This window comes from Mycteria americana, chromosome 3 (genome assembly GCF_035582795.1).
Source record: "Mycteria americana isolate JAX WOST 10 ecotype Jacksonville Zoo and Gardens chromosome 3, USCA_MyAme_1.0, whole genome shotgun sequence".
Taxonomy (NCBI): Eukaryota; Metazoa; Chordata; class Aves; order Ciconiiformes; family Ciconiidae; genus Mycteria; species Mycteria americana.
This window is the reverse complement of record NC_134367.1, coordinates 67,958,217-67,973,146: the sequence shown is the minus strand read 5'-3', so window position 1 is coordinate 67,973,146 and position 14,930 is coordinate 67,958,217. Positions and strand designations below refer to the sequence as shown.

General features: G+C 40.3%; 1 protein-coding gene across 5 annotated transcripts in view; it reads right to left on the bottom strand.

Moving 5' to 3' along the window:
- ADGRG6 (adhesion G protein-coupled receptor G6) overlaps window positions 1–14,930 on the bottom strand; it is a 115,912-nt gene that overhangs the window by 64,866 nt on the left and 36,116 nt on the right. For all 5 annotated transcript variants that reach the window (XM_075498856.1, XM_075498859.1, XM_075498860.1 and 2 more), the window contains 2 exons: window positions 6,498–6,839; window positions 177–797 (listed from right to left, as the gene is read on the bottom strand). In XM_075498856.1, coding sequence (XP_075354971.1) covers window positions 177–797; window positions 6,498–6,839 — 963 coding nt within the window. The remainder of the gene's footprint in view (window positions 1–176; window positions 798–6,497; window positions 6,840–14,930) is intronic.

Genomic DNA, 14,930 nt, shown 5'->3' with positions numbered 1-14,930 from the left:
CTTTCAAAGTCTCTGTGTATGGTAAGAGTTGAGCTAAAGTCTAAGAAAGGTGAGACCTAGCTGTTTTTCTTTCACAGGAACTCTCTTTTTTTTCCGTGCTGGTATATGATATGTTCAGCACAATGCAGAAGTGTGGGGGGAAAATAAGCAAAAAAGATTTGGCAAGACGTACTCACCACAACTCAAATTGTTTTCTGCTTTCAGTGCTGAAGTTGGAATACTCCAGAATTCATTTTCCCAGTCTACAATGTTTCCTTTCACATCGCAGCTGAGGTTGGCCAGTGTTTGTGCATTCATGGTGAAATTCCAGAGGCGGAAGTTGTAAATGTCCCCATTTAGAGAGCTCACTTCATTGCTGTTAGAGCCCAGCACCAGTCTCCCGTTTCCAGGGATAACTTTGCCAAAGATACCCGGACAGTACACTATACGATAGGTGTTTTTGGCATATACACCAATACTGCCCGAGAAGCTATCCCCTATGACACAGAGCTGTTGAAATGTTCCCGTGAAAAACTCTGCATTTCGGGGCAATGCATTCTCAAGGATGCACTGTGTGCCTGAGATGGACAGAAAATGGCCTTCTGTGGTCTTCCCGAAGCTGAAGAATTCTGTCGACAATGCATCAGTGTAGGAGAAAACCTTCCAGTCGTCGTTGTCATCGCTGCTGCCCTTGGTTGCTTCAAAGCACAGTGTAAACTGGCTAAGCTCTGGCACTGAGACAGTCTCTGCCACGGACACAGCGTCGACATCGGGGACCTGGGGAATGATGACTTTCTGATTCCTCAGAGACACGGCGACTAGAAGCAAGAGCAGATAAATAAATTAACAAAAAATAAATTCATCACCTAGAAATAAAGGCAGACTGGCAGCAGGGGTTACAGTAACATTCATTAAATCAAACATTCATCAGGTGGTTTTTATCGCTGTAATATACCAATAGCACACACAAAGGGGAGTTTGGCTTGGGAGTGCACTCAGCTGAAAATATGCACAGTTCCTTTCCAACGGCACAGAGAATGCTGTGCTCCACACAGTTAACAACCCCTCAAGTTGCATTAAGAGCAATATTAGGACGTATTACCTACTAACTTCCAACTCTGCCTCAGCTCACTTTATAAAAATTACTACTCATTCATCTAGGAAGGATGCATTAGGCAATGGAATAAACCAGTTATTTGAAAAACACAGTATGACTTGCTTATAAGATATATTATTTTAATTACTTGTCTGCATGACTGCATTACGCCAATGAAGTTCAGGCCTTGCTTCTTTTAAAGATCGCAATAGAAGAAAGCCCCATTACATTCTTTGGCAAACTGAAGCCTTTTGTTCCTGAATTCAGCTAATGGGGTTCTGTAAAGCATTAGGCATCTTCTCATTTTGTCCCCAGCAGCCTTCTGGTTGAATACTGCAATCGTGTCTTCATGAATATTTATATCCAAGCTGTTCACTATTTGCTAATATTTGGGTCAGCAGTTTGGGATTTTGCACAAGTATCTAGAAATGGCTAGTCCTCTTGCAAAGATGCACTGCAGTAAGGGTATTTAGGCATGGGCAGAATTACTGCCTCTAATCGTTATTAAGTATTCTCATTTGCACTGGCAAAATGGCAGTCACCAAATGTGAAAAACAGTATCACACGACATATGCTTTTTCTCCATGAATATAATAACAACAATTCTGTTCACCCTGCTTTGGAGAACATTATTTTTCAAAATAAAGTGTCAATATGCTTAGTTTTATTGGCACATTTATGGCAGCAAAATTCTTCTAGTAAATTTCTCCACAGAAAGCAGTTTCAGGTTATCAGTCATGCAAAGGCGTCGAGGTCAACAGGACCAGATTGTAGCAGCTTTCGGTTTTACTTCTGGCTCCGCAGTTCTGTGGCAGACCACATCTCCAGCAAATGTTTGCTACCCCTTTTACACATTTTCACAGTGTATATGCTGGAAGTGAAACTGGTTTTTGCTAGACCTGAAGAATAACTGCCACAGTAGTTAATCCCTAGTCTCCCCTGGGATTTTTAAGTGATGCCACAACACACGTATTAATTACTACACCTGTTCCCTCCTCAGAATGAAATAAAAACCTTTCAATATGGGAGGGTGAGACATGAGGGAAGGGTGACTGTGACGCCACGCTCAGGAAAAGAGACAGATACATGGGGTACAAGGATTCTGTGTAGTCTGTGGTACTGCAATTTCCCTTTGCCAGCTGCTTGCAAAGACTCTGAGCTCCAAACTGCCATATTTGGATATACACAAGGACATAATTTGACCAATATATTATATAGTAAAATAACACAAAGCATTACACATTATCTGCCAACCCAGCAATGGGAGAATGGGAGGGAAGAGAGAAAAATACTGGGCTTTTATAGTTACTGGATTTACTTCATAGATTTTTTTTCCTTCCCAAGGGCAAAAGTATGTTGTAACAATTTTATAGATAGAAAATGTGTTCAACTCTCCATTGAAAACAGGGGCATTTTTTTCACGGGTTAATTATACTGTAAGCTTCTTTACGTAACATGGAAAGTGTTCCAGAAGAAGTCTAAGGATTCAGGACTCGAAAAAGAAGAAAGCTCATTCATATGAGCACTGTCCAGCCTGTGTTAGGGTGGTCAGGGGAGTTACAGACCACCTGGTCACATTTAAACAGTACAGGAAGAGAAATAAACAGGGAGGATGTTGCTCTGGTACTGAACAAGTCTACTCAACTTTGCTCTACTCATCTGACAGATTTAACCACTGGCACCTTCCCTGTACAGTGAAAGGACAAAACTGACAAGTATTTTGTCCACATAGAGAAAACAGAATCCTGCCATCAACACCAAGCGCCGATCTCTCTCCTGATTACTGTTGCACAGCCAGTCATCACACTGATGAATTTCAGATGTTAGTATTGGAGAAGCTGGTTATTCTCTGAGGAAGAATAAACATATATTCTTGGAATATTCATCCAAGTGTTTAGACTACTTTCAGAATGATGTTAAATTGTTTCTGTGAGGACCATAACTGGATTACAATGAACAGGGGGTTTTTGGACACAGTGCTATTTACTCATGAAGAAGGTACAAAAGTCTCGGCAGCCCGGGTGCAGCAGGAGCGACCAGCAAGAGGCAGCTCGCTGTTCTGAGATCCACATCTGCTCTTGTGGGAGTGCTGGGATGGCAGGAAGCCTGCCTCTGCTGCTTTTTAGAGCCCCTAGCTTACTTGCAGCTCACTGTCTCGCATCTCATACACCCCTTTACACATAAGCAAGCCAGGAGCCCTAGATTGTATTTTACAATCCCTTGCAGGGAAAACTGCTTTCCTGCCAGTTGATGGGCTTTTCAGCATGGCTCGGTGCTAGAGTGGTGGCTTCTGCTGTTCCTAGCTTCACTGCTTTCATCTTCCCTTTCACTGATGTTAGAAGAAATGCATCAACTTTAACGAGGTCTGCAAGTCTCTACATACCAAATACCTGTTTGAGAGTTTTTTGTTACTATTGCACTGAATTGTGCTTTTAATCTGGGCTATTGCAGTACTACTCAACTGTGTGCTAATTTTACATGACATTGTCTCAAGCATTTCTGTACTAACAGAGGTCTGTCGGCTCTCCTTCTTCTCCTTTTGGTGACTGAGCGACTTCTACTCACCCATGGAGCTATTACTTATGCAGTTAACTATTAGAAATTTTTTTAACATGCCAGCTGTTCAGCTGGTGTAAATTGACATAATTCCCCTAAGACTAGCAAAGCTGCATTCATTTCCCGCAGCTGAGGATACGGCCCATCCATCTGCTGTTGGTGTGCTGCAGGAGGTGACAACCAGGAAAGCCAACATTGGCGCGGGTGGCCAACTTGTTAGGGATAACAGGACGTGCTCTGTGAAACTCAGTTTGAAACCGCTCTCTTACATAAAACCGAGCGGTCACACAAAAGCTGTTCTATTCTCAGCTAATTCCCTCCCAAAACTCACTTACTCTCTTATATTTATCTTTCCCCACAGATATTTTGTCTCGTGTACGTATTGTATATTAGGACGTACCATTAATGTCTTTTTAAATGCCATTTCTAGATAGCAAATTGCCGTGTGTCTTTGAACGGCGCTTTACTTTCCAACTTTGCATTACTTTGTGAAACTCAAAAGTGAACAAACTACTTAATTATTTACATGCCATCATTTCTGAGAAATGAAAGAAAATGTAACACTGTTCTCCTCGCTCTGGGAGAAATTAATGATTTTGCCCAGGTATCATGTTCGTAGTAGCAACAATGGTGTCAGCTTGACAAAGGAGCTTTGAAACTCCATTAGCGACCTGAAGTGAGGGGGTAATGCAATCTCTCCGATGGCTTTGGGAACTCCTTGCAAGGACGGGAGAGCGTGACACTGACATCTGCCATGCACATGTGTCGTAATTTCAGTGCGTGTGTGCGTTGGTGTCCTATTGTCTACATGCTTTTATAACTTGAAAGGAAAGCAGTACATTATCATCCCTTTACCAAGCCCCTTTTCTGTATCCACTGCCAGGTTAAATGTTGCCATGATCTTTGTCTGTAACTATCTTCTGAACCCAATGTAATTGCACAACTTGCAATAAGCAGAATATAGTTATAATTTGCCCTAGATGCATGCGGCCAGCTCTCCTGGCATCCACAATCAAAATCAAGTGTCAGGTGAGAGTTACAGATCTGGAGTAATAAAACAAAATTCAGCAGCCTTAGTCCAGATGCTTAACAGCATGCCTTGACACAGAGTTTCTGAACTAATATATATGTGAAACATTAAAATATAAGTCGCAGGTGAAGGTCACTGATACCTTTACTCACACTGGGGAGTAGTCGTCTTCAAAATGAAAGGATATCTTCCAAGACTATTTAACTTTAATGGTGCTATACATGAACGTAAGGTACTATTCAATTTGGCATGGAGTTAGTATTTTTGCTTTCATAAAAATGCGTTACCCATAGGTATATATACACAAATGGTTCTCTGACTATGTCTGTGGACCTTTCCTCTCCTCCTCATTGAACACATCTGAGGGCAACACTGCATCTTTCAATTCCAATTGTAAGCCATCTTATCCCTTATAGTTATACTTAAACATTAAAATATTAAAGAGGAATAAAGAAATAAATCATTTTGCATAATCTGATTGCATATCATTTTTTATTATCCACTTGACTTTACAACTTCTTACAATACAGCAAGAGCTGCTGTTTTCAAATAGAGAAACCTTTCAGAAAATTTGCTTCCACTTTCAGAAGAGAACAGGTGCTCCTAGAATTATTACTACATTCATTTCGTCAGCATGAAAGGACCTCAGTAGAAAGAAATATTTTTAGCTACTCTGATATGATGTTACCTTTTTTTTTTCAGAACTGCACACAAATTTTGCTGGCGTAATCAGGACTGCTTTTGTCTTATGATTCCCAGGGGTTACAATCTTAATTATTTTAAAATATATGATATGTGTAATAAATATTAAAAAAAAAAAATCATGACGAAGATGTGTTTGTGACTGAAGATAACTCAAACCTCCCTGCTCTGTGTTTCTACAGCAGGCAGCCAACCAACAGAGCATGTGTGCTACAATAATATAAATGCTCAATGCAATACTGGTATTCAGCCTAAGGTGACTTCAACAAGAAGAAAGCCTACTGAGAGCATGCAACTGTAACTATAGCCCTGAAGTGGAATGAATGGTGAGCAGCATACGGGGCCTGTCAGTGATCATCCTCATGCCCTCCGTCACCTCGCTGCCCTTTACTGCCATGAGAGAGCAACTTCTAACTAGTGCTTTAAACAACAAAACAAACATCAATCACATGTTATTTGTACCCTTATCTTCTAGGGGAAAAAGGAAGGGTTTCTTTTTTTTGCAGTTGTTAGGCTTTTTAAAGCCTAAGCATTGCTATATATTTAAGGAAGGGAAAGAAAGGTCAAGGAACTGGAACGAAAGGTAGCCATTTTGCAATGCCAGTTCATCCCTAGGATGAAGGGGCTGGAGGAGACTTCCTTCTAGAGGCTGGAAGAACCCCTGAGAAGTTCTGCCTTCTGCACAAACTCCTCCCCACTGTTGGGCATTTCACTGGGCCAGGCGTCCAGGCTGGCCTTGTTTCTGGCTCAACTACGTTCCCTCTCATGATCTCCTTTAGGTTTCTACGTCCCTCTGCAGGTACGTTGACCTGAAGGACAGGTGTCCTGCTTTCAAACCCTCCAGCATAAATCTGCAGGGAGAGGCGCTGTTAGGCCTAAAATCTTTGCATGTGAAAAGTTTTTCTAACACACTCGATGTCATGTCCCAGAATAAAATAATTTCTTTTCATCCAAAGCAAAATAAAATAATTAAAAAAACATACAAGAAAACGCTGTAGTTTTACCCTGCAGCCTCCCCATCCCTTCCCTTCTCATGGAGGACTTCACTCCTTCGGGAACTGTCATTCTAATCCTTATAGGGCATTTCCTTCTAACATCTATAAAAGAGGGATGAAATGCTTTGTGTTTACTTACTTCGTACATAGCTGGCATTAAAACCTTTCTTTTGGATGCTGAAGTCACTTTTAAATGACACGATCATTTCGTTTCCGGTAGAGTTATAGGATAATCCTTTGGCAGTGATACCACAAAGGTTCATTGGGCTTTCTCCATTGTCTAACGTCAGTGAATCATAAATGCAGCCTGGAGCTTCTTCAATGTCAAAATCGATAAATGTTAGCTGTATGATGAATCCATGAGGTGCTCGGATGATCCACTTGCACGCTTGGCTGTTGGGATAATCACTGGGGAAGCACGGAGAAGTGAAAACTCCAGAGGGGTCAGTTAGCACGATCCTACAGTCATAGCATCCGTGAGCTGGCAATAAAAACAGAGAAAGGCTGGAGGTCAGGAGGAGAGATAACTTCACAGGAAAGTAAATCATTAACACAATAACTAAATGTATTTCTATACTGAAAAACATAAACAGCGATAGGAGGAAGAAAGGCAGAAAAAGGGCTGGTTTCTAGTGGGCAAAATGCTGGAGGAATAGTACAGCAAAAGAGTATTTTATAGAAATTTGAAAGATTTCTATAAATTTTATAGGAATTCATAGAAATAGAAATAGAAAATAGAAAAGAAATTTTACACAAAAGAAATATAAATTATACTGCTAAATATTCATTTGTGCACACAATATATATCATCTGCTACGTGCATTAAAGCCGCAGCGAAAGCAACGTTTTTTAATTCAGAGAGGCAAATGAATCCTTAAACTGCAACTTCTAAAAAGATGACTGGTATCATTTACGTTTTTTGGCTGCTGGTCTGATGCTGACTGGTGGCTAGAGATTCCAGCAGCTCTGTGCCACGCTATTGTTCCCAGCGGAATGTCCCTGGAACGCAGCAGCACAAGAGGCGGGCTGAAGAGCGGCAGAAGCGCAGCTCTGCAGAGCTCTCGAAGGTTACTCATCAGCATTTCCGGCAAATGCTCCCCACATCACCCAGAAGGACAGCAGTGAGCTACTGGCTTCTGAATCAATAGCGAATTACTGCACTCTTCCCGTGCTGACTCCGCTCCATTGACGTATTTGTGGCAGTCAGGCTCTAAGAAATTCTTATCCTATTCCTCATATTCCTTTGCTCACCTGCTGTGCTTATCCATGAGAATTTCAGGCCCAGTTAGTCCCCAGGGCTGTGTTTCTTCTTTGTTTACATTTGCTCACTTATCATATATTTACTTAGTGTATTATATGACATAATTACGGTGAACTCACTGCTGCCAAAATCCGTAAGTTTGCCAAAGCAGCACTGAACAAACGAGGTGGGAACTGAATATCGCCAACAGATAACCAAAGAGGCCAAGTGGCACATTTATGCTGAATTACTTTGCAAACATTTCATTAGGCCGCAATCCTGTGTCAAGTGCTGCAAGTATGAAAAAAATAGGACAATGTGAACATGCATTATTAGTTGCCCAAGCTAAAAGCAACTAAAAAAGTTGTCTAGTGTAAACTACATATGGAGCAGCTATAAAATAGGAACAAATGCAACAAACTTCTCCAAAGAGCCCTTGATGCTTCTTTCCACTGCTTGGGTCCTGATCTTGTTCAGTCACGTTCAAATGGTGTTTGGCCTAAGCAGATGGACCCTGACTCTGGCAAGTGGCATGGCAAAAAAAGGAAGCAGTTTACATCTGCAAGGAGAATTGCGAAGTGTATTTTACAGAGTTTTTAGAATTTTTATTTGCAAAGCACGAATTCATATGGCCCCAAAGAGGTAGAGACTTAATTAATTGGGCTTTCAGAGCCAAACACAGGCTGGTTACATTAGAAAAGATCAGTGGATGCTTATTTGTTCAAATGAGAAAAAAAGATTGTCTGAAAATTTGCAGGTGGCTTTGGGAGGAAGTGGTGTTCATGACATTGGAAACTTGATCTGTGTAGTATAAACAGGAGCCTGTCCACTCTTAATTTCTCTGCAAATCTTTACAGTCAGAGGACTATGCTAACCTGCCCTGAAACCCTGCTGTTCCATTTATTAACCAGAGAGGGAATATTTACTTATTAGTATGGTGACTATAAATCCTGCAGTTGTACAAACAGATGATGGCTTCATCCAGTGGATTTTGTACAGACAGGTACCAGTTTTCAGAGAACCACCCTAGATTGAGAGGAGGAGGAACAGGAAAAGCACACTCTGACCACAAGCCACTGTGGTCTCCTAGTCCAGGGCAAGTGAGCCTCTACAAGGCAGAGCAGCTGTAAGATGGCTCTGGCTGGAGCTGCCTCCAGCTGGAAGGCTCAGTGATTCAGGCTCCTGCCCGCGTTATTGCAAGGATGAGGGCTACAGGGGCTGAGGATTTGGCAGCACGTGGCACTCGCTCTCCTACTCGTTCCTGCCAGACAAATAAATGACACAGAACTATCTGGGCAGTTGAGAGCTTTCCCTGTGCACCCAGATGGACCTGAAGCCAGGGACTAAGCTGTTAAGTGATGTAAATACATAAAGGAACATGGGTGTTAATGTACACTCACTCAGCCTAGGACCCCTAAAGTAAATCTTAAGGGCATTATAAAACATTGCTGAACCAGAAAAAATATGCCACTTGTCAGCAAAAGTGTATCTCTCAAATTGGTAGAATATTACATTCAACCTGAGACTGGAAAAGTCAAATTTGCCCATCAGAAAGAACACAGACATTCTTAAGGGAAGCCTGCCTTCATTAATTCTACTGATCACCATCAGCCAAAACAGGACTCAGCTCTTCTATTTATCTCTCTCTTGAGCATTTATAATTGTTTCTAAGCTGTGTAAAAAAACCCATCAGAACACATAACAAAATACTTTTATCCCTGCTGTCTGTCACTAAATACTAAAACATAAATGTTATTTATGTTACTGGGTTTTTTACTCATTTAATCTTTTCACTAACATATTGTCATTTTATTATATCCATATTGTTTTGTTGGTTTTACAGAACTAACACAAAAAAACCAGCCCCTAAATTTAGGTAGGAAAATAAGTGCTCAAAAGTTTACATACACAGAAGAAACAGATTTGGTGAGCAAAATAGTTTAGTTTTTTGAAGTGGGTTGGCTCCATTTTGGTATAGTAGTTATTCTGTCCATGACTGCAATTTGAAGGAGAAATATCCTGTTTTCATGCAAATGTCCACCGTAGTAAGTAAAAAGAAAAGAAAACAAACAACAAAACTATATATAAACAGAATGGGTTTGAATGGAACTTTTTGCACAGCTTCTCATGAGACAGTTATTTTTCTGTAAACACCACCTATTTTACTCATTAAAGAGAAAAATTGCTGTGGCAACCTTAGGCTGTCATCCAAAGCTGACAGATATTTTGCAATCCTATTGGCCCAGAGAAGTTCTGAACTGTGGATACTGAATACTTGTTGCAATACACACCACAAACATTTCTGCAAGCAATCTGAGATATTTTATTGATTTTAACTGGAACAAATTTAGGTATGATATTCTTGGTCAGGAAACCCACATACACAGAACCTGCCTGTCAAGTATTTTTTATCACCCTAGACCACAGGAAATTCACTCTCTAAATATATTTTATCCAATAAAAGCCTTCATCTTTTCTACCCCTCTTTTCTTCCCCAAACCCAAATGAACACCCTCCCCATATAGTGAAATTAAGCACTTAATTTCACCATTTCCTAAATGGAAAGTTTCACTGGGCAATTCATTTGTCTCCATCATGAGAATACCCTGGAGTATGGTTTTCATTTCATAATCACTTTTTCTTTTCTGCAGACTCACACTTCCAATAATAAAAGAATAACTAAGTATTTAGTATGACATTTCAACACTATACTGAAAAGGAAAATTAATAAGTTCCTCTGGAGTGTGTTAGAGCTTTCACTAAAGTTATCTAAGCGATTCACAAATGTTAATTGACTTCAGAAGGGGAATTGACTGTAGGGGAAATGGCTTTTTCCCTCCTATCATGCCCATTTTATAAGGACAAAGTTAGGCATGGAGATAATGGGCAAAAATGGCAAAAGTTTCCATGGATTTTGGGTTCCTAATCTAAGAAATGAGAGTACTGATTTTCCTTAACTACTTAGTATTTGTACAGGGTTTTATATGTCCAAAGCACACTATCAATGACTTTAAACTGCAGCTGGGAGAGTAGTCTGCCAATCTGGCCCACTGTAGAAAATCCAGAAATAAGTACTTAGTGGCCAATAGAAAATTTTGGTCAAAGCAATTTGGCCATCTTTAATAGGAACTTATTGGTAAAGGCAGGGATAGAATCCCGTTCTCATGATTGCCAATTTTCCTAACCATGAGACCATTCCCTCTCTTCTATGAGTCTCCTGCCTATTTCATGTATATACCTTTTAATTTCTATGAAGAGGAAAGTACCCTATACTAGTCTTTCCTACACCATGCTGAATCATCTGAAGACTATCCTAAGTCCAAGGGGCTAGGCGAAACAGTATGTGACTCATTGAAGACTGCACCATACAGACATGCGCACACACAAACCTCATATCCTATGCAACAAAATTAATCACCCAGCATGTCCTGTACACTGGTTTTGTCTCTTTAGAGCCCCAGCACAGAATTCCACTGTTTGAACTCATGAAGACACCTGTAGGCACTGAGATACACAATTTGAAAGTGACTTTCACAAGCCATTTGTGGGCAGCTAAAGCCACAGTCAGACCCAGAGCTACAATGCTGAACTGCAGATTTGGGAAGGAAACATTCTGTATATAACCTTGTCCCATGCATTCATACTTCTCTTTTTTGATTTCTTCTTACATGACTAACACATTCCAGCACTTGCCTCCAAAATCTGTGCTAATGTTCATATTTTCCTCTAGCTTCTCACACTTCTCTACTTCTCTCCATTGTCATCGTTTTCCCCCAAAACTTCCCTCACCTTTTGCCCTATTATATTCTGCACTTCTTTCTCAGGCATGAGGTTTGACTTCTACCTCTCCACCCGCTCTCACTTCTGCACTTACCCAACCTTGGAGAAACGCTGGACAGCAAATTTTGTTTGGCCAAGAATTTTTTTAAAAGAGCAAAAGCAATCCAGCTTGGGACACTGCCTATTTCAGCCCTAAAGACTTAAAGTTTGTGAAGGTTAGGATCAAAAGAAAACAGGGTCTCTGAGGAAAAATGTCTGCGCTTGCAATTCATGCATTACCCAGTTTGTTTTCACACTAAGTTACACCTTGCACTGGGTTTTTCTTTTTCCAGCGGTAGCATGCAGCTGGCCTTCTGTACAGCATTTTCCACCTGACAGAAGTGTAAATGACTACATATGCGGAGGCAGCAGCACAGGATACCAATGATAGCTGGTGTGGGTTGAATTAACACTACTGGTGTTTTTTTAAAATCCATTAAAAGGCTCCCTCATAAAAGTAGGATAGAATGCTGCTGGACTCCATTTTGGCATGAAAATTAACTCTACTTTTTCCCTGTAAAGGACACAACTTTCATATGGAAATATCCTGAAATAAATCTATGTAGCTCTGGGATCGAATTTTCAGAAAACAAAACAAAACAGTTTATGTTAACTCTAGTCTTATTCAAGTGAACAATAAAATCTCCCCTGCCTGACAGAATTAGGCCAATCCTAAACCACAGAAAATCCTAGCTACAGTACCTAGCACTTTAGACATAGAAAAGCAGCACAGAATTAATTATAATTTGCTTTCATGTAGACATCTGAGAACCTTTAAGCACTTTACATTTGAAAAGGTGGCACTTACAAGGGTGGTCATTTTGAACTGGGTGAGAGAGAAGCATGGGGAGGTGACATGACGTAGGCACTTGCAAGCGTGTGGCGAAGCCCAAAATAGAAGTGAAACCTTACAATCATTTACTGTAACAGCGTGAAAAAAATACCTATTTTGATGAACATTAGGCAGGAAAAAGTCTTGCTTTATAATAAGCAATTAATTGTTGGGGTTTTTTTTTCTATTTCAAGGATGCCATAACAGAGATACGGCCAAACACTAGGTTAAACGTATTTATGACTCCAAATAGATGGGTGAATGAGGTCAGCAATGGGCACACCTGCAGACAAGCAAGAGGAAGGGCCAAACCACCAAGATGTGGGTGGGCTGGAATGGCTACAGAACAAACAAACCCATGTTATTCCAATGAGACACAAACACTAAACCCAGACCAGCGATCACATTGCAAAGGCTTCAACAGTAGCTTATCTTCACTTTAAAAAATCATTTCAGACGTAAAGGGGATCTGTAGATCTACAGAAATATCTATATGCAAAATGTGACTATATTAATTGCAAAGAAGTGTCATGTCATTCACTCTGGACATAAAGTAATGCTCTGCTTACTCACTTACAAGTTAGTTATAAGATAAGACCTATACAAATTTTTATGCAAAACATTAAGAACAGCACTCTTCTGGAGCCTCTGCACACCAAACCACGTTTGGTGTTCTCTGCACAAGCCACAATTTGATCGAGTTCTGTCTGAGAAAGTGCAAATGAGGAAGTGTGGCAGGTTTATTTTTGCTTCTTTATTTACTTTCCAAATTTCAGAAGCTGTTTGATCTTCCAAAAAGATCCTTATTTTGCTACAGTATGCTGGCCCTGATAAAAATGACTATAAACAACACATCATTTAACGTTAGCATGCATTGTAATCCTCAAATTAAACAGACAATCCTAACTATTTAAGCGTCTGAATTAAAAAAAAATAGGGGCAAAAATAAAGGACAAAAAGAACAAAAAAGGATTATCTCTGCAATAAATAGAAGGGAAATGAGACTCTCATCCTGATGTATCTAAAAGTGTGTCCCTGCACATACAATGTTACAGGGCTGAGGTCTACTGGTTGGAAACATGATTGTGATTGTGTACGAATGTAAATGGCCCCTGATTTGTAATGATAATACGAAACCATTTCTGCTTCAGCATTTCTACAGTGTGCACAGCCCTAAATTCACAAAAATCTTGAGCAAATCCTAAAATCTCACCGATATGATTTGGATTTAAGCATGAACCTAAAATTCAGCAACTGTTTACAGTCCTTTCCTGCACAATGATGCCTTTGAGTCCTGTATTTGAAGCTTTACAGTCCCGTCTTCAGCCTTGCAGCCCCCTCAAGGCAGAACGGGAGGGCATGAGTCCATAGCTGCGGCCGTATGAAAACAACAGGGGAGGCACTGCACGGACCCGAGCAGTGAGGAAGGCTGTGCTGTCCCCTCTAGTTCTGATCATCTTCTTTCTCTTCTAAGGAAAGGAGTAATAACTGGACCAACCTATGCAAACACGCATTCAGGGAGAGAGATCCACTCTCAGACACACAGGTGGCGTATGAAAAGCTGGTGACCGTATGATTAAATAATTAACGTGAACCATTTTACACCTGGCCTAATGTCTACACAGCAATCCATACTCTTCCTTCCTCTCCTTGCCAACCCGCCGGGCATATTCTAGATTCCCAAGCTGCTGATTGAATCTGGGGGGAGTGAGAGGTTGATCTTTTATATCAAACTGACACAGAAATAGTTCCTTCCAATCTTTGAATTTCCTTCCCAAATTACTTTCTGCCTAAAGACCAGGAAAGGCAAGGTTTAATTCTAATTCAGTCATGAACTTTCTAAAAATGTCACCATGTCAAAGTCTTTTATTCCCTGCCCTCCCCTCTTAAAAACAGAAGCATTATTCCTCTGGGTAGGGTTCAAACCCGTCCCATCACCCTTTGTTAGTAGGATGTTATATTAACTTCCAGCTCTGCAAAGGCATCAGTAGCAGGCTTTGAAGCTGGACAACTTGTGTGTGGAGAAATATATTTCAGCTCACCTTTGGGGGGGGGTGGGGTGTAATTTTCTCTAAACACTTAAACAGTTAAACTGCTGGTCACTAAAATACCTGGCAGTGTAGTGTAGGTCATCAAAAAATGAAACCCAGTACAATTTAAATAATTCTCTAAAACATTCCTAAAACACTTATTTATATTAATAGGTGTAGAATATATAGAATCTCCAACAGGATAAGCATTACTAGTTTTTATGTGAAACCACCTGTGTAGACTCATCAGTAATATAACCAGCATAATTCAAAAAATCTTATAAGCTTTATACGAGTGAGACTTTACATTATCGTACTTGAAGCTGCAACACATAATCAAATGCCTTTTGCACAGCATGAGTATAATAAAGATGTAATTAGGAAGAATCTTTCATCTCTGTGTTATTCTTAGTTTGCGAATGGGACTTTTTTTGTTGACTTGTAAGAAAACACTATTTTAAGCACTATTAAAAACTCAGTCCAGACTCTCTGCATCATTCCCATTGCATCATCTGCACAGTATTCCTTGTGCCCAGCAAGAATTTAAAGCCTCCATATTCCTGACTGGAAATAGCACATAACCCTGGCAGAGCCTTTTATAATTCAATGAAAGACAAGATTGTGCTCTCACAAAATAATTCAACAATTGGG